This window comes from Diplodia seriata, assembly GCF_021436955.1.
Source record: "Diplodia seriata strain FDS-637 chromosome Unknown scaffold_4, whole genome shotgun sequence".
In the NCBI taxonomy this organism is placed as follows: domain Eukaryota; kingdom Fungi; phylum Ascomycota; class Dothideomycetes; order Botryosphaeriales; family Botryosphaeriaceae; genus Diplodia; species Diplodia seriata.
In genome coordinates this window covers 1,374,940-1,395,971 of record NW_027117311.1, presented here as the reverse complement: position 1 = coordinate 1,395,971, position 21,032 = coordinate 1,374,940, and the positions used below count along the sequence as shown (strand labels likewise).

The 21,032-nt window shown below is 56.6% G+C and overlaps 10 protein-coding genes across 10 annotated transcripts; 6 read left to right on the top strand and 4 right to left on the bottom strand.

The window, feature by feature from the left end:
* Nucleotides 1-1,151: 1,151 nt before the first annotated feature.
* SLS55_004290 (uncharacterized protein) lies at nucleotides 1,152-2,673 on the top strand (the record flags this gene model as incomplete). The annotated part of the gene is made up of 4 exons (XM_066775748.1): nucleotides 1,152-1,233; nucleotides 1,297-1,457; nucleotides 1,540-2,367; nucleotides 2,467-2,673. The coding sequence occupies 4 exons, from the start codon at nucleotides 1,152-1,154 to the stop codon at nucleotides 2,671-2,673; spliced, it is 1,278 nt and encodes a 425-aa protein (XP_066633629.1).
* A 374-nt stretch (nucleotides 2,674-3,047) lies between these two features.
* On the bottom strand, nucleotides 3,048-4,508 carry SLS55_004289 (uncharacterized protein; the record flags this gene model as incomplete). The annotated part of the gene is made up of 1 exon (XM_066775747.1): nucleotides 3,048-4,508. One exon carries the CDS (start codon nucleotides 4,506-4,508, stop codon nucleotides 3,048-3,050), a length of 1,461 nt encoding a protein of 486 aa, XP_066633628.1.
* A 1,593-nt stretch (nucleotides 4,509-6,101) lies between these two features.
* Nucleotides 6,102-6,998, top strand: HPC2 (HIR complex subunit; the record flags this gene model as incomplete). Its single annotated transcript, XM_066775746.1, has 2 exons — nucleotides 6,102-6,107; nucleotides 6,150-6,998. The coding sequence occupies 2 exons, from the start codon at nucleotides 6,102-6,104 to the stop codon at nucleotides 6,996-6,998; spliced, it is 855 nt and encodes a 284-aa protein (XP_066633627.1).
* Nucleotides 6,999-7,965: 967 nt separating this feature from the next.
* SLS55_004287 (uncharacterized protein) lies at nucleotides 7,966-8,366 on the bottom strand (the record flags this gene model as incomplete). Its single annotated transcript, XM_066775745.1, has 2 exons — nucleotides 7,966-8,223; nucleotides 8,358-8,366. 2 exons carry the CDS (start codon nucleotides 8,364-8,366, stop codon nucleotides 7,966-7,968), a joined length of 267 nt encoding a protein of 88 aa, XP_066633626.1.
* A 404-nt stretch (nucleotides 8,367-8,770) lies between these two features.
* SLS55_004286 (uncharacterized protein) lies at nucleotides 8,771-10,031 on the top strand (the record flags this gene model as incomplete). Its single annotated transcript, XM_066775744.1, has 3 exons — nucleotides 8,771-8,794; nucleotides 8,884-9,360; nucleotides 9,453-10,031. The coding sequence occupies 3 exons, from the start codon at nucleotides 8,771-8,773 to the stop codon at nucleotides 10,029-10,031; spliced, it is 1,080 nt and encodes a 359-aa protein (XP_066633625.1).
* Nucleotides 10,032-10,786: 755 nt separating this feature from the next.
* cmk1 (Calcium/calmodulin-dependent protein kinase type I) lies at nucleotides 10,787-12,635 on the top strand (the record flags this gene model as incomplete). Its single annotated transcript, XM_066775743.1, has 5 exons — nucleotides 10,787-10,963; nucleotides 11,020-11,110; nucleotides 11,172-11,502; nucleotides 11,575-12,168; nucleotides 12,392-12,635. 5 exons carry the CDS (start codon nucleotides 10,787-10,789, stop codon nucleotides 12,633-12,635), a joined length of 1,437 nt encoding a protein of 478 aa, XP_066633624.1.
* A 608-nt stretch (nucleotides 12,636-13,243) lies between these two features.
* Nucleotides 13,244-13,970, bottom strand: HNT1 (Adenosine 5'-monophosphoramidase; the record flags this gene model as incomplete). Its single annotated transcript, XM_066775742.1, has 4 exons — nucleotides 13,244-13,366; nucleotides 13,459-13,620; nucleotides 13,715-13,797; nucleotides 13,934-13,970. 4 exons carry the CDS (start codon nucleotides 13,968-13,970, stop codon nucleotides 13,244-13,246), a joined length of 405 nt encoding a protein of 134 aa, XP_066633623.1.
* A 292-nt stretch (nucleotides 13,971-14,262) lies between these two features.
* Nucleotides 14,263-15,302, bottom strand: EFM5_1 (Protein-lysine N-methyltransferase efm5; the record flags this gene model as incomplete). Its single annotated transcript, XM_066775741.1, has 6 exons — nucleotides 14,263-14,492; nucleotides 14,543-14,614; nucleotides 14,674-14,788; nucleotides 14,852-14,919; nucleotides 15,036-15,196; nucleotides 15,271-15,302. 6 exons carry the CDS (start codon nucleotides 15,300-15,302, stop codon nucleotides 14,263-14,265), a joined length of 678 nt encoding a protein of 225 aa, XP_066633622.1.
* Nucleotides 15,303-15,540: 238 nt separating this feature from the next.
* SLS55_004282 (uncharacterized protein) lies at nucleotides 15,541-16,499 on the top strand (the record flags this gene model as incomplete). Its single annotated transcript, XM_066775740.1, has 2 exons — nucleotides 15,541-15,631; nucleotides 15,748-16,499. 2 exons carry the CDS (start codon nucleotides 15,541-15,543, stop codon nucleotides 16,497-16,499), a joined length of 843 nt encoding a protein of 280 aa, XP_066633621.1.
* A 474-nt stretch (nucleotides 16,500-16,973) lies between these two features.
* SLS55_004281 (uncharacterized protein) lies at nucleotides 16,974-20,162 on the top strand (the record flags this gene model as incomplete). The annotated part of the gene is made up of 3 exons (XM_066775739.1): nucleotides 16,974-17,972; nucleotides 18,035-19,629; nucleotides 19,691-20,162. 3 exons carry the CDS (start codon nucleotides 16,974-16,976, stop codon nucleotides 20,160-20,162), a joined length of 3,066 nt encoding a protein of 1,021 aa, XP_066633620.1.
* Nucleotides 20,163-21,032: the final 870 nt, after the last annotated feature.

Below are 21,032 nucleotides of genomic sequence, written 5' to 3'. Positions count from 1 at the left end.
CGCAAATGTTCATTGGTGTGCGGCAGCATCTTAGACCCATTACATCGACAGCCCGGTTCAATCATTCTTACAATGTCGTAGATGTTGGGGAATTGCAAACGGTGTGTCAAGGCTCTGAGTTTGTTGAGGTACGGACGGCATCAGGAGACGTTGTCTGCCAATCACAAACTTGCTAGGAACTCGTCAAACATCGTTTGAGCCAAGGCAGTCGACGGGCTCCATGCAGCTATTAGGGGGTCGTTAAAGTCTTTATTTCTTAGTCCGGTTAGGTACATGAGGCGGACATGTCCAACCGAAAGCTATGACAGGGGCTGCCTGGAGTATTACATATAGCTCGATTGCGCTATGTTCTCACGGGGGCGCGTGGCATTTGCGGTGCCCTCGCAGTCTCGACGCCTTCAGTGACGGCATTCCAGAGGAATGATTGTGAGGATCAGCTGCAGATCTAGCACGGGGATGCTGAGCATAGGCGAGAATCTTATTCCCGTGCTGTCTAAGAGTGACGTAGAGTCTGAGACAGCGCCGGAGGCTCAAAAGGCATCAAAGGGGTTGGCAGTAGAATATCAGATACACAGACGTTGGTTTATGGTTTTCATAGCGTCATAGCTATCTGCGGTAATGCGCAGGAATATCGCGTTGCCGCACTTGCATGGTCCCCGCACTGACTCGCATCCTACAGCGCACATGACACGACGGACACAAGAGGAGGCACCCACCAAACGCAAGAGGCGTGCGCTCGTCGGCGCTGGCAGGCGCGCTGGCTCGGCAGCTAATGCGCCGCCTCGTGGCTGGAATGCCCGCGACCAGTTTGGCCGCGGCATAGCTCGTCCCCAAAAGGAATGTCGAGGGCGTCATCCCTGCCCCTCCCCGCAGCCACCATCTTGACGTGCCGGAGAGGGGAGTGAGGAGATGCGGACTCGCATCGGGATCGACCGCCTGACACCCAGAATTTTTGTTGACTCCACGGCGGGGCGCTCCTCACAGCCTGGTCCCCGCAGCGAGCCTAATAACCAGTCTTCTTCTCCGCCAGCCATGCATGCAGCCGCTTAAAGTGAACCACAACCGTCATCCGCCAATCTTACTGACCCCACCTGAACCACAGAACCCGCGTGCAGCAAGCGCTTCAATCGCGCGAATTACACATCTCACCAATGGCTACTCTTCCGCTCCAGCAAAACGCGGACACGGGCTTGAAGGAGCGCTTCTTCCGCTACTTCCAGCACGAGGTGACAGGTGAGCACGCAAACACCCCCGCATCCTATCCCTGCCGCAACCACTGACATGCCCAACCAACAGAGCTCCAGGAGGAAATCAACAGGCTCGCCGACAAAGCAGTGACCGGCGGCGAGCGGGCAGATGGCGTAGAGCACTGCCTGGCCGGCATAGCAAGGCTGTCGCGCGAAGTAAAGGACGCCTCGAGCTACATCCCGGCGTACGACCAGCGAACATATTCTGAGGTTTGCGCGCGCGGACCCCCCCATCCCCTCCGCAGCTAGCCCACGGAGCTCTAACGTTCTTCTCTCTCCTTGCTTCCCGCAGGCCATCAAAGCCCTCAACGACAAACTCAACCAAACTCGCACCTCCTTCGCGCCCCGCAGCAAGTTCTCCTTCAAATCCACCCGGCAGTCGAGCGCCACAACCGCCGTCTCGCACCACAAAAACCCGTCCGCAATTTCGCTCGCGGACGTCGCGGAGCTCGCCTCGCAGCAGCGCCTCAAACTCCCGGGTGCGCACCAGCACGCCGTTAACGACCCCGCCGCCAGCTCCGGAGACACCTCGACCGCAGAATCCAGCGCCTTCGCGTCCCCCGCCGCCCCCGGCACGCCGGCCAACGAGCTCGCAGAAGATGGAAGCAGCCTTAGCAGGCAAAACGCCGCGGGCCTGGATGGCCATGGCCACGGCGGCGCGGCGCAGGACGGCTTCGTGAACCGGCATCTCAGCAGCGCGCAGCAGCAGGGCTCGCCCATGCGCAAGCCGTCGTTCAGCGGCACGAGCAGCGTGGCCATCGCGGGCCACACGGGCTTGCACATCATCCTGCCGCCGACGGCCTCGCACGCGACGTCGGCCGGCACCATCGCGAACGTGCGCCGCTGCATCGTCGACATGAGCCAGCCCACGGCCGAGGCGAGCGGCGGTGCCCCCTTCGCCGGGCTGACGGTCAAGAACGTGCGCGACTCGTTGCTCGTGTGCGGCCGCGTCGCCGGCGCCATCCACATCACCGCCGTTGAGGGCAGTGTGCTGGTCGTCCGCGCGCGCCAGTTCCGCATGCATGAGTGTAAGAACGTCGACGTGTACCTGCGGTGCGATAGCAGGCCGATCATTGAGGACTGCGCGGGCATCAGGTTCGCGCCGTTGCCGGAAACTTATGTGAGTAATACTTGCTAAACTTCCCGCTTGAAATTGGCTTTTTCCATGGCATTGGACCTGAGTAGCGGCCGAATAAGGGCTGACTTTTTTCTACACCAGACCCATGAAGACCCCTCCGCGCAGCCAAATTTGTGGGATCAGGTCGACGACTTCAAGTGGCTCAAGGCGGAGCATAGCCCTAACTGGAGTGTCCTTCCCTCCGAGTTGCGCACCTCGGAACACGTGTGGAAAGACCTGGTGCCTGGTAGCCCGGACATGGGCTTAGAAGAGATATTCGAGGCTGTCAAGATACAGCCGAAGCATTGATCGGTGTTGGAGAGAAGCAAGATGAGACGGCAACAGAAAGAGTGATTCTCTCGATTTCTTTTCCGGCGCTGGATGGTTGGTAACGACTAGGCTTTCTTCAGTATATCTCACGGGTATAGCGGAGGAGCAAAACAAGGTAAGTACGGTATTGGTTTCTTTGAGCACAAAGGAATCGAAAACGGAAAAACAGTCATGATTGCGGGCAGAATCGGCCAGGTATACTTAATGTGCTCGCACTACACATCACGATAGCAGCCATCACGTGGAAGCATTGCATTTATTTTGATTTTGAAGCGTCCTACACGCCCTTCTAGGATAAGTCAAATGCGTGGGATATCTTTAGGTTTTGCATAACATTTTTGAGCAACATTTTCTTATACAGCCCTCTTCTTCCTGCCACCGCCCTTTCGCCAATTCCATAATGCTTCCTCTGCAAAGGTTTTCGCGGTCAAATGCCCACTCTGCTTGTTGACTTCCTCCGACAGCGTATCTATGACGCGGTGCTCCTCGACACACTCCCATAAGCCCCTCGCCAGCATCGACATGTCCTTCTCGTTCTGCCGCTCCAGTTCGTCCTCGTGCCCCTCCTGCAGGACCTCCGGACCTTCCACCGAGATCGTACCCTCGACGCCGAACTCGCCGCGCCCAAGCCGGAATAGAATTCGTCCCAGCGTCTGAAATGCCATGCACCTCTGGGCAGGCACTTTGCTACGGGCGAGCAGTGCAAGCTCCGGGATTGTATAACCCGCTGCCTCCGGTGCCTCGCCGTGATGGTGAAGACCAAGACTAACAGACATGTCCCGTGCGACCTTAGGCGGTATGATGGCGCCATTGAATCCGAAGCGGATGTCCTTCGCATCGAGGCTGCGGAGCGACGGGTGGTATGGTGACTGTTTGTCCGCTTCGGATCCGGGTGTGGGCAGAGGCGCCGCCCATAAAAGCGATTGAGGATCGGCGGCGAGATCGGGAAAGTATTTGTCATGGAGGTCCTGGAGGAAGTTTGGGTCGTTGGGATCTAGCTCAGGTGGTTGCGAAGGGCGGGGAAAGTGGATTGTTGGCGCTGCTGGGAGTGAACCTTCGGGGGCAGCTCCTGTATCAACCCCCACGTCTTTTGCCATATCGTTTCCCGCAGAATCTGTTGATGGCTCGGGCGCTTTAGGCTCCTCAAATGTTACTTTTTTTGCTGTTTTCGGTGATTTTGGTTCAGTAGATTTGCTCGGTGGTGTTTCTGTCTGCGGTAGATTAGTTGCTGAAGGAAATGAGCGCTCATTGCTGCCCTCGTCTATGTTTGCCCTCGCCAGCAGTCTCTGTATGAACCCAGGATTGAGACTGGAGAAAAGCTCTTGCCTCTCAGCCTCAATCTCTTCCGGCGTCATTGCCGCCAACCTCTTCCTATTGTCCTCGTCGATCTGACGGCGCTCTATTTCCTCAGCACTAACACCATCCTCGGCTGTTGCAGGAACTAGAGGCGGGGCTTTCTCCCTGACCGGTGCTGCAGGCACAGGTGGTGCGGCGGAGGGAGCGGCGGGTTCGCTGTCCTGGCCCGGCTGGCCGGAAGGGTCCTTTGCCGCGTTGCGCTGCTGCTTGAAGGCAGACACGCGCGTGCGCTTCTTGTGTGCAGGAAAGCCGGTAGATGTACTTTTGAACGAGGGTGCTGCGGGCGGCCTCACTTCTGAGGTGTCGCGTTCTTTGACATCGGCGACGAAGCTGAGGCCAGGAAAAACCGGCAGTGCGTCATCGTGCGCTTGGGCAGATTCCACAGGGTCGCCGATGATACCACGCTCAGGATCATCGAAGTTGACGTAGAAACGCTCGCCCTTGCCCAGTGCACTCATGGCGGGGAGAAACGTGGGGCGTGCGGAGTGAGATGGTGTGGCGGGCTTGTTTTGACGGGAGTCGGTCGGGGAGAGAAGGTTGACGCACTTACCATAGTCGTACCCTGGTTTGATCGCCCGCCAAGCCCTACGGCTAAAGCTCCGCAACTGTGGCTTGACTGTGGCGCCTTCCGAGAACGAGAAAGATGCAGTTGCCGAAAAGCAATGAACCAGCAGCACGCGCACCTCATGGGGCCTGTGATGCCAGTTGGCCGCGAGATGCGCCAGAGATGATGCTGCTCGGACGGGAGCACCGGCTGCTTCGGACAAGCCTCACAACTCGCAGCAATAACACGGTGTGTGATGCTGGGATGCGGAAATGCCATATGTAGCCAGTCTTTGGGGTCTGTAATCGATGAGAGGGCCCTCGCTCTGGCTTTCGCTGGTCCCCGCGGGCGTGTTTAACTAAGTCGTCTCTGAGGTGTCGCACGCTGCGAACTCCGCCCGCAATGAAATGGCCTCTATCGCCCACGGCCTTCCTTTCCTCTTAACACCCGCCTCGTCCCCCTTCGTCGCTCGACGTCTTCCATCAGCTGCGGCCGCCTCGGATCTGCGTCCATCATCCATCCCCTGAAACCGAGTTGCGGCGCCCCCGCTGCACCTGAATATCCGATCCAGGTCGCCCGCCGGTGCCTGGACAGCTGCGTTCTGCCCGATCGCTACGTGCAGTGTTGTCGCGGTGGAGGTTTGCGACCGCTTGTTACTCGCTGTTAGGTGTTCGTGCCGGAGACCTGTCCGTGGTCGTCTCGCACCCGACTGCACATAATGAGCTCGTCGTCCCCAGACGATCTCTCGACGCCCCCTGGGTCGCCCGACATCGACCCGTCCGGCGCCAACTCCAACGGTCACGGCTCCACGATCCACGTTCTTGGTGGTGCAGCACCACCGCCCGGCAGCGCACCCACGTCCGCCGCTAAATTTAACAACACCACAACCACCTCTGCACCAGCCACCGCTGCACCCAAGAAGCAGCGCAAAAAGAGAGAGCCTGCCGCAGCGGCTAATGCAAATGCAAATGGCGAGGAAAAGCCCAAGCGCGCTCCGCGCACCCGCGCACCCAAGGATCCCAATGCGCCGCCGCCGCAACGGAAGAAACGCAAGACTGTAGCGGAGACGGCTGCAGCCGCAGCGGCCGCAGCGGCCGCCGCGCCGGCTCCCGCCCGTGTGCCTGAAGATAAACCCCCGCCGCCGCAGCTCCAGCACCAGCCCTCAGCCTCGCGGCAGCCCAAGATCACTGATCTGGTTGGCACAATTCCTGCCGCATCATCTCCGCACATAGTATCTGAGCCCATTCCTAACCCTGCTGTGGCTCATGTCGTTGCTGCAACCACCCCCAACTCACGCCCGGCTTCGAGTGGTCAGCTGTATGACCCAATTCGTTCGGCTACCCTTTCTGTGAACCAACACCAGCACTCAAGCAGTCTCCCTCCTGTCTCGCCGCCCGCACGAGTTTTCAATCGTGCTAGCGCCTCGCCTTCTATCAACAGCCTTATCGACCCGCCTTCTGTAACAAACCAGACACACATCACACAACAAAATCGTTTCCAGCCGCCCATGTCCGTAACTTCTGCACCTGCTTCGCCCGCGCCTATCCAAGCGAAGCCAAACCCGTTCGGTCCGTCCGGCGAGGCGGCGCAAATACACAAGCCTCCTCCAATGCACACGACACCTATGGAAGGCATCGAGCAGCAACAGTCGCTACCGCCGCCCGCGCACCAGCACCAGCAGCCAGCGCAGCATCTTCAAGTTCAACCGCAACAGTCGCAGCTGCAGCCACAAGTGCAGTCAACTATGCAACCTGCGCCGATTTCGAAGAAGACAGAATCTGCCGGCTCGTCAGGTGCACCGACTCCGCCTGCGCCACAGAAGTCCACCAAACCCAAAGAAGCTGCCCCTCCTCCACTCCCGGGTGGCGGCGGTCTGCTCTCCAGCGTGCCGTTCGTTGGGTCTGCGTCTGGCAAAGATTCATCCACCGAAGGCACCAACATCTGGCTTACTTTCCCACTCAAGGGCCAAACCAACGTCACCATCAACTTTGCACGTGAAGTGGAGAAGAAGTACGGCTTTGCTGCCCTTCACCCACGTGTCGCTGCTGCGAGGGAGAGGAGACGTCAAATGGCCGCTGCGGCTGCCGCTTTGGAGAGGGGATCAGGTGCAGCCTCTGCTGATGACATGTCTGTTGACTTGTCGGAGCCTGAAAGCAACGTAGAGATGGGTGGCATGGAAGATGAGCTCACTCAGGAGGGCAAGAAGAGACAACGGAAGAAGAAGGTCGAGGACTACGACAAGGACGACGACTTCATTGACGACACCGAGCTAGCATGGGAGCAGTCTGCTCTCATGGCCAAGGATGGTTTCTTCGTATACAGCGGCCCTCTCATCACAGAGGGGGAGAAGCCCACTGTCGAGAGGTACGTCTTCCAGTCTTTGCCGTATATTTGCATCTACTAATCTTGTCCAGGAATGATGGCAGTACTGCACGTGGCCGTGGCAGGGGCCGTGGCAGGGGCGGCGCTACTCGAGGCGACACTGCGGCTGCTAGGGGTCGTGGAGGAGGCCGTGGTTCTCGTGGAGGCGTGACCACGCGCAAGCCTCGTGTCACCAAAGCTGATCGCGCTATGATGGAGGCAGAAAAGATGGAGCGCGAGAAGATGGCGGCTAACTTGGCCGCGAAGCCCGTTGCACCCTATCCTGGAACCGTCTCCTAACTCAAACACATTGACGATCCAGGTCTTCTATGCGGTACTGGACACATCATTTTCCGGATACGATTACCAGGCATCGACTACACCTGAGTCCCGGAAATTCTCCACATGTCCACTGTTCTTTCTTCAAGGGAGAGGCATTTTCTGTTTGCTAGGTGCAATGTCATGGAGTTGCTGGAAGGGGATGAAGGTAATGGGGCGTTTGTTGATACCGGCTAGGGGGCTGCGGGATTCGGCTTAGTGACTTTTCTGTCCTTCTTGCTACATCTTTTTTCCTTTTCCAAGCATTTCGGGGTTTCACTGGGGTGCGGATCAAAGATTTCCTCCTAAAGGAGGCGCTGGTGTAACGTGTACCATAGATTAGTAGTACTGCTGGTATGCGATAGAAGGTTCATGAATAATTAGCTGAATTAGCACATTCTGACCAAGCACCAATTATTGCGCTTTTCCTAACATTCTTCCAACGCAGAAACGTCAATTGCCCCGAATGTGCAGGACCTTTGTTGAGCAGTGAACTAGTCGGGCCAGCCCTTTTTTCCCTTTCCTCCCTCTCTCCGCAGGCGTTTCCTGACGCACCCTGGGATTTGTTGAGACATCTTTAAATGATACAGTCTCTATCATCATGCACAGTTTCCCATCCATAGGTCTTATTGGCGCAATATTGTACAGAATCGTGACACATTAAGTCTCAACTGGACCTACTGTCTAACTTTTTATTTCAACCTCAGGAAACCCTTCCACTTGGTGGTAAAGCGCTCGAACCAGCCTCGGTCCGGAGCCCGAGAAAGCTCGACCATCAGATCGTCATAGTACGAAGGGTTGCTGCGCGGCTTCAACAGCGCCGGCGAGACGGGGTACTTGTTCGCATAGCGGTTTTCGAGCAACGAGTAGAGCGCATTGACGTCCTTCAACTCTTGGGCAGCGGGTGCGGCGGAGGCTGCGGCAGCGTGCTTCTTCAGGGCGTCTTGAAACTGTACAGTGGGTCGCAGCACGTCTTTGGGCCAGGCGCCGGCGATGCGCGCGTAGTGTTTCGCGATTGTCTATCAGGAAAAGACGGCGGGTTAGCAGAAACTTCGGGGCAGGGAAGGAAAAGGAGCTCGCGCACCGATGTCATGCTGGGGGGCCCTGGGCGATTGACAGACGACGACAGGAGGGGCGGGGTGCGCAAAAGGGTGGAATGCGCGGGTGACGGCGATCAAATATCGCGAGAATGGGCGACAGATGGATGACCGCATTACCCCATCCGCTTTGGGCCTAAGGCTGTGGCGGTGCCGCCGAGCGCAGCAACTGTCAAGCGCCCGGCCCGAGACTGACAACCACATCGTCGTCTCATCGACCAGCCTTACTCCGCCGTACCTGAACCACCCCCCGCTGGTCGTTGCCGCCGCCACAAAGTCCCCTTTTCCTACTCCGCCGACCGTTCTCTGCTTCGACCTGTGCTGTCTCCATCGCTCTCTCCGCCTCTCTTTGTGCATACAAGCTCCTTAACGCGACCGTCGGCCGCCAGCAGCCGCAGCCATGCCTTCGCAGCGCTACGAGCGGGTAAGATCTCCACCCACGCCACGGAGTCGCCCCCCCTCCATGCGCCTCACCTATCGCAACCTCCACTCACACTGAACCCTCGCTCGCAGGTTTCCGCGCACGACGAAGACGACCATGTGTCGTCGGCCGACAGTGGCGCTGCCGCCCCCGGTCCGCAATACCCGATACCCTCATCGCCACCCCCATCATTCAGATCGCGCGCCTCGTCACCGACGCAGCAGCGACTGCTCAGCGAACAAGATCCGCTCGCATCCGACGCCGACCGCGAGCTCGAGGACACTTTCGCCAGCCCTTCCGACGATGAATCCGACGACGAGCATGGCGATGGCATGGACGACCGCCAGCGGTTAATGCGCGGCCAGCCCGAGTCAAGCAGGAGCGACGACGGTTATGAAGGATCAAGCCAGGAAGAAAGCAGGCCACGTCCTATCGTGCGAAGAGTCACGCAGCTGCCGGCTTTCGTGCCCGGCGGCCGCGTGGTCGGGGGTGGATCAGGCAACGACGGTGTGTTTGCAAATTTGAGCGCGAAGCCTAGCCCGGCAGACGATGTGGAGGAAAAGCCTCCGGTACGTTTTGTTCCTGTTGCGTGCAGCCTGCCAGTGTGGCATGGTCCGCTACTGTCGTCGTGCGATGGATGTTTGCTGACGATGATCTGCAGTCCTACGAACAAGCAGCAGCAGATGCTACTCCGCCCTACTGGGAAACAACAATTCTTGCACCTGGCCTTCACTCGGATGAGGTCTTCGTTGATGGCCTGCCCGTCGGCTCCGTATTTTCCTTTGTTTGGAACGCTATCATTTCCATGGCATTTCAGCTGGTCGGTTTCTTGCTCACTTATCTTCTTCACACAACGCACGCCGCCAAGAACGGTGCGCGTGCCGGTCTTGGTATCACTCTCGTTCAGTATGGCTTTACGATGAAGGGTGCCAGTAATAGCGACATGGTTGGTCAGCCGGATGCCGGAGCTGGCTTTGGCAACGCACCAAAGGATCCGAACAACGTCGATTTCGACCCTAACGATGTTACCGGCGATGGCTCCGGAAGCGGGAGCGGGCAGATCACAACCAGCGAGTGGTTGTCGTACATTCTTATGATTGTTGGCTGGTTCATTCTCATCCGGGCGGTTTCGGACTTCCTGCGCGCAAGACGGCATGAGCAGCTTGTGCTGCAGAGTTCCAACCGCGGGCTAAGCGTGCCAGTCATCGCAGAGGGTGAACACCCATCTCAAGCCGTCTAAACGGGGGGAAAAAACAAAGGCAGAAAGCATGGGCCTACTAGCACCCCGGCCGCAGACGGCGCGAGCAACTTTTCCAGGAGTTTTAAAGGAATAGGGAGTAATTGGGAATGCTGGCGCGAATCTCAGGAAGGAAGGGACACATTGGAACAGCATTCATCAACAGCGGCTACTTTACTTCTTGTTTTTCTTTGTGTGTGGGTAGTGAATGATATCCTCTCTGGTGCGCGGATTCGCAAGTGAATTTCCCGTTACGATGTGCGAGTTGGAGGCCTCCCCGCAAGGCTGCCGGGCTCGTGGAGCAACGCTTGGCTGCGGACCCTTGATTCGACCACGAGCAGCCCCGCGTCCAGCAAGCTCGCGCCTGACCGTGAAGGGCGTTTCACGAGATTGTTCGACTCTCTTTTACCCTGGCGACAATCCCGCAGCTCCGCCGTGGCTAGAACGCGCACTTAAAACTCAAAGCCGCTACCGTCCCGTCGTTTGCGACGACAGGAGGCGCCGTCGCGCTGATCATACCGCAGCTCCGCTCACAGCCCAACTTTCCGCCCCGGAACACGCGCCGCCCGCGGCCAGCCTCACAACACCAAACCACTTCTTCGTTGCACCCCTCAGCGCGCCGGACGGTCCAGATCCAGTGCTTAACGAACCAGCCGAGACCCACTATACGCGCCCCCATCCTTCCCCGATCCTCATCCCACCTCTTCTCCCGCGCCCCGCCCGGACCTTCGTGATCTTCGGAAACAGCCAATCTCACCATGTCGGCACCTCCAAACGGCGCGCAACCACAGATACAGCCTTGCAGGTACAAGACTGGCAAGACCTTGGGTGCGGGCAGTTACTCGGTGGTTAAGGAGTGTGTCCATATCGACACTGGACGATACTATGCGGCGAAAGTGATCAACAAGCGCCTCATGGCGGGGAGGGAACATATGGTGTGTGGACGCGCTCCTCTTCCCAGCCTCGTGAAGGGAACTGACCGATGCGCCAGGTTCGCAACGAGATTGCCGTGCTTAAGAGGGTCTCAATGGGTCACCAGAACATCCTCACGCTGGTGGACTATTTCGAGACTATGAACAACTGTACCCTCACCCCGCACCCGCCACGGTCCTCGCAGGCGCGCTAATGGATGCAATTCGCCAGTGTACCTTGTCACCGACCTTGCGCTTGGTGGAGAGCTCTTCGACCGTATTTGTCGCAAGGGCAGCTACTACGAGTCCGATGCCGCAGACCTCATCCGTGCCACTCTCTCGGCCGTCGCATACCTGCACGACCACGGCATTGTCCACCGCGACTTGAAGCCCGAGAACCTGCTCTTCCGCACGCCTGAGGACAACGCCGATCTTTTGATTGCCGATTTCGGTTTAAGTAGGATCATGGATGAGGAGCAGTTCCACGTGCTGACGACCACCTGCGGCACGCCTGGTTACATGGCGCCTGAGATCTTCAAGAAGACGGGTCACGGCAAGCCTGTGTAAGTCACACGCGGCATGCCACCGGACGTTGAAAAAAAAAACAAATCAGGCTAACAAAAGTCCGAACGCAGCGACATCTGGGCCATCGGCGTGATCACCTACTTCCTACTCTGCGGCTACACGCCGTTCGACCGCGACTCGAACTTGGAGGAGATGCAGGCGATCCTGGTGGCGGACTACTCTTTCACGCCGCTCGAGTACTGGCGCGGCGTGTCGCAGACGGCGCGCGAGTTCATCAAGCGCTGCCTGACCATCGATCCGACCAAGCGCATGACGTCGCACGAGGCGCTGTCGCACCCGTGGATCGCGGACCCGACGACCAACACGCCGCAGCCCGGAGGCGGCAAGGAGGACCTGCTGCCGACGGTCAAGAAGAACTTCAACGCCCGCCGCACACTGCACGCCGCCATTGACACCATCCGCGCCATCAACCAGCTGCGCGCTGGCGGTGGCGCCGCCGCTGTCATGGACGGCGCTCGCAGCAACGAGCCCGGCCGCGACCGCGGGCCTGGCCCTGCCGCCAACATCCCGCGCCCGGTCGAGGGCGAGGAGGAGGCCATGGATATCGACGGCCGTGCTGATAGCCGCGGGCAGACGGAGGAGATGATCAGGGCGCAGGAGCAGCGCATCAGGGAGACTCAGCAGGGCATGTGGGCGGCGCAGCGGTGAGTTTGGTCTTCTCTTCTCGACTGTGGTGAAAAGAATGTTGTGTTTGGATCTTTTTTTTTTATTGTCGCAAAATGTCTTTCCCTTATTACACATGCTGTGTCATCGAAAGTACCCCCGCACTGTCCAAATTTCCCTCCTACATGATGAACGCATCTCAATATTATATACCATTATCTTCCTTCGCCGGGAGAGAAAACCGCCAGTTACCACGTTTCGCAGTGATAGTTCGGAAGAGAGCGGTGAGCATCTCGGCGACGACCAGCAGCAGCAGCAGCAGCAGGACAGCGACGACGACGACGATGACTACCAGTTCACTGGTCCGCTATATGCGGACGGCTTGCACGACTCGCCCATTAATGCTGGCCCGAACATTCGGGGTGAGTTCATCGACGAGTGTCTCATGGAGGATGATGCTGGAATCCGTCGTCGCCGTGGCCGTTGCTTTTCTTGCATTATATTGTGAGGCTAGTATGAAAGCGGGGGTGAGTAGTTGTGCTGAAAGGGGAACATGATGCCGTTTTAGGAAGTGTAGTCGCGGCAGTTGTTGAGATCAAGGTGATCGAGGGAGATGTCGGGATAGGGTGTGAGGGGACTGTTGATACGGCGGGCTGGCTTATTATGCTGTTGTAGCTGCATTTTCTTCTCCTAGTAGCGTAGATGCGTTATCTTATAATGATCAGCGGAGGAAATGGACTTTGCTTCCTGCATTGAGAAACCCGCCGTACTGAGTCGGAGCTTTCAGGTGGCGTATTTATACTGTTATGTAGTGTGACGTTAACCTCCGGCCAGCCTGGATTGATACTACTTGTTGGTCTCACACTCGCTTTCAATACTCTGCACAGTTGCTTTTTAAACATCCACGGCACTACTCTTAGTCTGATTGCATCTTCCGCTCCACTGGTATAGAATCACGGCCCTTGCCCACCCATCATCCACCCGTACGCCACTATCCTTTCAACTCCTCTAGCAATCCCCTCCCTCCATTTTTTTTTCCTCACCCTTACTCCATTCTTCCCTTTTATTTACGCCTCCGGCCTCGTACAGGATTCCAACTTTCATATTTCCCCTCCCTTACATCTTTGCCTTGATCTCCTCGAACAGCTTCTGCAACTCCTCCTTCGGGGGGCTGGTGGTCGGCCAGCCGACGCCGAGGCCCTCGGTCTCGTTGGGTTTGGGGATCATGTGGAAATGAACCTGGGAGGAGAAGGAGAAAATTGTCAGCAAAATTCGAGGTGTTTTGAGAAATTCGCTAAATTCCATTTCCCCTTTGGGAGGCAGGTACGTACGTGGTCGACGACTTGGTGCGCGATGCGGCCGTTGTTCTGCAAGATGTTGTAGTCCTCGCAGCCGACGGCGCGGGCGATGCGCGCGGCCACGGGCAGGATCTCGTGCAGTTGGTCGTCGGGAATGTCGTGCAGCTTGGCGCCGTGGTGCTTGGGGATGATGAGCTGTGACGTGGGGGAGTGTTGTTAGCGTTCTGGGCCAATTGCTCATGGGCCGGACCATCGGTTGTTCGGTCGCGAGGTGGGCGAGGAGACGTACAGAGTGACCGCGCGACAGAGGTCCGATGTCGAGGAAGGCGTAGGTCTTATCGCTCTCGAAGATCTTCATCGAGGGGATTTCACCTGTGGATAGAGCACGAGGTTAGCCATAGGATGTCTTTCCGTTTCGCCGGCGCTGCGGTACACTAGGGGCACGGCGGGGAAGTAGAGGGGAGGGAGCTTCGGCCGTGCTGTGCGGCAGCAGGTGAAATTGACGTACCCTTGATGATCTTGCAGAAGATGCAGGCGGCGGCCATTGTTGCAGTGGTGGTGTTGAGCTTGAGGTGAGAGCAGTGCAAGTTGCTGGAGGGGAGAAGCTGAGATCTCGGGTGTTGATGGGAAGGGTAAATGGAGGTGGGGTAGCAACCGGCAAGCTGCGAGGTGCGCAGGGATCACAGCCTCTGACGTGAGCGGGCAACGGTTCGGAGATGTCTGGATTTCTCGCGATAAGATCTCGCTCTGTCGCACTTTTTTCGGCGCGAGAGAAATCTCGCGACCGACGCGGATGTATCTACAATTCTTGCCCGTTCGCCGGTCGCATCCGCTTCCCTACTCGCACGCCTCGTTCCACCGCCAGACGTCGCGGGCTTCGTAGTTGGCGTAGCAGCGGAATTCGTTGCTGAGGCACTTGGCGTGCTGGATCTCGAAATCGGTGGTCCGAACGCCGGTTTTGCCGTACAGCTTGACGATCATGCTCTCCATGCGCTCGCCCGTGCAGATGATCAGGCGTTGCGCGGCGGGGTCCACCGACTTGGCGAGCCAGCGGACGGTGAGGGCGGCTACATTACTGTGAGCACATGGGTCGGCGGCTGGGGAGAGATATCTTTACCCTTTGTCTGGCAGTCGACGCTGAGGAAGGGAGGGTCGCAAATAATGCGGTCAAATTGGCCCTTGAGGTTTGCTGTTTTGCAGGCGTAGGTCAGCGCTTGACCCACCTCTATTCGGTGGGGAGATGCATACGTGGAAGTCGAGTGGGGAACATGAAGTCGTAGGGCACCCATTCTTTAAAGACGCCGAACCGCTCATCGAACTCAAGCAATGTGACTTCAGGACGAATCTTGTACTCGTCGGATCGCTTTATGTTGGGCGATTAGCGGGAATGATTTTTTCAGTGCCCAAGGGCCGTGCGGACACGTACGAGAAGATTCTTGAGCTGGATGAACACACTGGGAGCTGAGACGACGGCTATCTTGGTGTCGTCGGTTGCTTTGTCGAGTAGCTGTCTGGCCAAAGTGGTGGCCGTCTCGTCGTTATACTGGCAGCCATATTAGTACCTACGTCCTATCCAGGGGAGGAGATGGTCTGACGTGCCCAGAACTGACTGGCATTCCAGTCTTCCGTGAAGGCTTCCATGGACAGAGGCTGCTCAGTCTTGGTGAAGTCCTCCTCGGCGGCAACCTTCAAGTCCTCGAACTGCTTGGTGCGGGCGTCACGTTCGCCGAGAAATTCCTGGAGCGCATTGAGGGCGCCCGCGGAGAGCTGGCTGTTGGAAGCGGATCAGCGCACATGTTGGGCGAAATGATATCGCAAAAAGCACAAAGTAAATTGACGACGTACGGAACGTCATCGTAGTCGTGAATGGAGCCCATTTTGACTCGGTGGATTTGCGGACTTTTTTTTTTAGTAAGGGTTCAACATTGATACCTTGGTGGTGCGCGCTGAAAGATCCTTTCCCTGTAGAGGCGGCGCTAAAGCTTATCGATCGCTGCTTATCTAGCCGAGGCCCGCGCGTCAGCCCGGCAATGTCGCAACCGCCTCCTCCGCCTTCATCATCAGCCTCCACAATGAGCGCAAATGCGAGGACCTGCCCTGAAGCTCTACTCTACCATGGCTGCCACACTTACTGCACTTCCAGAGGTTGAACGCCTCAGCCCGAGCGTCATCCGTATCCTCGGCGGGAACCCTGGCAAGGTAGGCAGTAATACTTCCATTTGCGTGCATTCCAAGAGCTGACGGCCGTCCAGTTCACGTTGCAAGGTAACTTGGAGCAAACCCGAGTCCGGGTCGAGCTGTGCAGCAGTTAACCAGCCTCAGGCACAAATACCTACCTCATTGGCCGAGGTCCGAAGCGCCTTCTGATTGACACTGGCCAGGGCATGCCCGCCTGGCCGGCCTCGCTCAAGAGAGTTTTGAAGGAAGAGAACGCATCAGTTGACCATGCGATCCTCACTCATTGGCACCCAGATCACGTCAAGGGCGTTCCGGACCTGTTGTCCTTCTCGCCAGCCACCAAGGTCTATAAAAACCAGCCAGATGAAGGAACTCAGCTCAACATCGCCGACGGCCAGCGCTTCGAGACGGACGGCGCCACGCTGAGGGCATTCCATTGCCCCGGTCACACGACTGACCATATGGCCTTCATTTTGGAAGAAGAGGACGCCATGTTCACTGGCGATAACGTGCTCGGCTCCGGCACCGCCGTTTTCGAGGATCTGGCCACCTACATGAACAGCCTGGACCGTATGGCGCAGCAGTTCACAGGCCGCGCCTACCCAGGGCATGGACCTGTGATCGAGGACGGCAAGGCCAAAGTGCAGGAGTATATCAAGCACAGACGGGAGCGGGAGGCGCAGGTCCTGGAGGTTTTGGCCAGATCTAACGGGGTTGTGTCGAGCTGGAAATCGATGCAGATTGTCAAGGAGATCTACAAAGATGTTCCGGAGACGCTGCATGAGGCTGCACAGAGAGGCGTGCTGCAGGTTCTTGGTAAGCTGACGACTGAGGGAAAGGTTTCTCATGACCCTTCGGCGGAGACGTGGAGGCTGGTTGGTAAGTCTGCTCTGTAGAGATTCGTACCACCTTACACTTGTTCAGGGTAGAGATGTTGCAATCTAGGGTAGATAGTTTGTGTTGGCTCTTAAGTCTGTCAGCGAATCCATGGGTCTTCGAAAACTGACAGCTCTGTATACCAAGCGAATGCCGTCAAGCATGAGAACATTTGCTTATGCTTATTCACAGACATGCCCAGATGACGCGGACCTCGTTACAGTCCGCCGCACTTACTTACCGAGGTTACGCGGCTGAGTCTCGACTAAGCATTGGGGGCCATATGTAGAACTGCTACATGCTCCGGTTACACAAACGTCATCAGGCGCCAGGAGCCCCCGCGTCTGAGCCGACTTCAGCCTTGCAACTTCAACGTGCCTCACAACCAAGGCTCATCTCGAACGAAAACGTATGAGGCTGACTGGTCTGATCCAATTACCACGGAAAGGACCTCGAACCCGTCAATATAACGCTTACCGGAGTCTTCCGCGAAAATGGGCCAGCCAAGGTTTACGACTGAGGAGTTCGAGAACGCTATTTCGGGTCTCATCACCTTAGCCTCGGATGAGTCGTCCGTCAGGGCACGATTTGACGATGAAACTTTCGACAAAATCACCAACCTTCTGGCTTGCGTTGGGCGGCCAGAATGGAGCCTCCGTCCCAGAACCTACGCCTTGCTGCGGATGATAAACCGACCGGATTACATGCACCAGTTTGTCCACCATGGACTTCGGGACATCCATCTACCTTACGATAATCTTCGGCTGCCCAGCTTCCTTGATGACGCCTCCAGACACATGTTCATGGAAAAGCAGTCGTCTGTCCTCACCAAGGCAAATGCATTAGAACTCGAGAACGGTCGCCATCGACACTTTGACTCTAGTGCTGACTGCCATTTCCTTATCCTGGGGACCCTTGGGAGGGGCAAGTTTGGCGTTGTTGACCACGTACAGAGCAAACTCTCCATCAACAGATTTGCTCGGAAGCGCATTTACAGGGCGAGATCCGCTATCAGAGATAAAGAAGCAACCAAATCCTTCGAGAATGAACTGGAAAACCTCAAGCGGCTGCGGCACCATCATCTGGTCACCTACATTGGGTCTTACACCGACCCTCATTACGTGGGCATCCTTACCATTCCAGTAGCCGACTGTGATCTCCAGCGCTTTCTTCAACAGAATCCGTTCCCAATAAACAACGCATCTCTCTTGCGCCAGTTTTTCGGCTGCTTGTGCTCGGCGGTGCAATATCTCCACTTGAACAAATGCCGACACAAGGATATCAAACCTGGCAACATTCTGGTGAAGAACGGTCAGGTTTATTTGACCGATTTCGGTACGGCACGAGACTGGAGTGATCGAACAAAAGCCACAACGGTGGGTCCAAGCGGACCATACACACCCCGCTTTGCGGCGCCTGAAGTTGTAAACTGGGAGCCCAGAAACGAAACAGCAGATATTTGGTCTCTCGGTTGCGTCTACCTCGATATGTTGGTACGTGAAGTCGACACCTTGTCCCATTTCGTTCTGCGTGTCCAAAGGCTAATCGCAGTCAGACCGTTATCAAGGGCAAGACTGTAAATGAAATGACTGGGTTCTTCTCGAAGACCGGTTCGGGCGGGAATTCTCCACAAAATAACCACCAGGCTCTCGATTTGTGGCTAAACCAGCTGAAGATGAGTCCGCAGGACAACGCGCCTATCCAGTGGGTAATGAAGATGCTGGATCCAGCCCGTTTAAAAAGGCCGTCGGCTGACCAGCTGTTTGACTTGATCCTTGAGCACGATGGCGAACACGTTTACTACGGGCATTGCTGCTCAACTCTGGAAGAATCGGACTTGGAAAGCACATATGCTGGCTCTGAATTCGAAGAACCAACACTACTGGCTCCATCAATATCTGTCGAGGCACCGTTGACTCCCGATATGGATACTACCGAGGTTCCGGCTGCCCCTCAGCTTCTGGTCACCAATCTGCCAACGCCCGAAAGCCGCTCACCTGTCTCTACGCCTTCGGGAGGGGAGAACAATACAGAGAAGCTCCTTGAGGATATCCAAAAGCCTACTTCTCGCGATGCCTCAAAGGATCGGCAAGATCAGGAGCGAGAGGGACATCCTGAAGTCCCTCATGTTGGCCCTACGTCGGCAACGAACCCTGCGATCACGCCATCACGAAACATCTCCAACTACCAACCGCCAACTGTGTCTGATGGAACGGAACATGCTACGGAAATCCCTCGTGCGCAGAAATTGCCAGCACCCGATGATTTATTCTCAGGTCCACCCAAAAGCCAAAAGCCTGAGGATCATCGAAGGACTGAATCTTCAAGTGATGCAAAACTTGAACGCTCGCCCACACGGGGCAGTGAGAAAGATCAAACAGCCATTCTCGCCCCAGAAGCAAAGCCCACAGACCATGACTCGCGCCAACTCAAGCTTTCACGGAAGCGCCTGAGTAGCATCCAAATCTACCACCTATACGGAAACATGTTGGATTTGGTGCACCTAGCTCATTTGGAGCTGTGTGCTCTCAAGAACGCCGATAATGCTAGCGATCTTCTCGACGAGATATCGACCACCCGCGAAAGACAAATACTCAACTACAGGTTTCGCGTAATAGAAGGTGACTACCTGCATAAGCACGTTTTTGTTCTGCTTGGACACACATTCGAGACGCACGGCCTCGGCTATTGGGTCTCTCTTGAGGTACAACACTGCTTCAGCGCTGATTCTTTCGAATTCACCCTTGTCGGCAAGCTCTGGCAATTTCTGCTTGAGCTGGAGTGCAGAATGATCATCCTCGCTCAAGGTTCCATCGCCCCAAGAGATGGAGATGATGCGCCAAACCCTTTGGCGTTTTACCTGAGAGGTAGCGAACTATGGGTCCGGTTGGAGGATCTGCTACGGTCGTGCGAGATTGAAGCTCTTGGAGAGTTCCCCAGGCTCCTGGACAGCCATGCCACCGTCGACCTCCTCGAGCACGACAGCGATCTAGCCCGATCTGTACGATGCAAGTTTGCTGAGACCTTAGTGGTTCCACAGCGATCTTTCTTGGAAGTCATGCTCCTTGAAATGAGAGATTGGAACGAAGAATTCTCCCAAACGTACAAGGACTATCTTGGATCCGCTTTTTCCGAGCCGGTCGACAAAAGGTTTGTGTTGTTGCAGAAGTCTCCACTTTGTTTGTTCTTTTGCTGACATGATCGCCATTAGCTTGTATCCGCTTCAATGGAACGAGTCAACACAGGCTCCAAAGAGCCAAAACAAGAAGAGACCACAGAAGGGTTCTGAGCCGTCCGCTGGCACAGACCAGGACTACTCGTTCTCGGGCTCTCACCAGATTTTCGACGATTTTTTCAAATCGGAGTTGCTGGACGAGACCGACAGCGCGAGCGCTTTTGGTGCGCTTCCTCCACTTCCTCCACCAGCTGAAGAGGAGGACCATGGCCGTCGAAAGAAGGATATATACGCCGAAGATCCTTACTCGGAACAGCCTCCGTATCCATCGCGAGATCCTTACGGTTATACTTCACGTGGCCCTTACCCGTCACAAGACCCCTACGACGAATGGGATAGAGGGGGTCGGGCCGCTGAGCCAAATTACCTCTATGTCGCTCCGGAACGGGGCGCCAACAGGGCGCCAGCATACACAGGTAGACGGTCACCTTACTCCACTCGCTTCTGAAGAGCGGTTGGTACTGCAACAGCCCTGTCAGAACCACTCTTGTGAGTACTATTGTGGCGGAGTGTTGCCCAACGAATTGGATGCTCAGGCGCGCGAAAAACATCATCCATGGCTTCCCCGTTCATCACAACATCAACATAGCATTTTCCTACAAACACATACCCCTCTTCCTAGCGGGGCGAATAACATATGGCACTTCACCGCCGGTGAGCACACAGTCTTGGATCCACTGGACAGTGCGCCTTGCCTTGCTCCCCAGCGAGGGATCGGTCGGCGGATCCGATGGAAAACGAGCTTCGGGCATGTCCGCGAGCAGGAATTCGATGACCGACACAGCAAGCTCTTTTATTGTATTGATCACTGTCCCTTGACGAGTCACGGAGCGTCCATCATCCGAGACGGTCAGCACCGGATCTGCACGCCCGCCAGCAAAAAAGCGCTGTTCTCTGATCATGTAGCCGACGAGCTGTTCGACCTCTCCCAGGCGAGTGAGATCCGGGGCCCAGGACGGCAAGCCCTCGATCCTTGCGGGACCAGAGTTGTTTCTTGGGAGCAAGACTCAGGATCTTGAGCGTCTTCCCTTCCACCATCGTGCGCACCGCACAGCGCCGGAACACCTCAGCAACAGGGATGTCATCATCCGGCACGATCCCCGTCTCCTCCCCCTGGCAAGCTCAACAACGCATACTAAAATGATCCCTCGGCTCGGTACACTGGAAGTTCGCCGTGAGCATGATGGCATCCAGCAGCATGCCCCTGCCCGCATACATGCGGAGCATATGCTGGAGGTGGAGGAGATGGATTGTTCAGAGCTCAGTGATGGGGTCGTATGTGAAGGTCGGTTGTGGGGCCATGCTGATCCAACGGCAT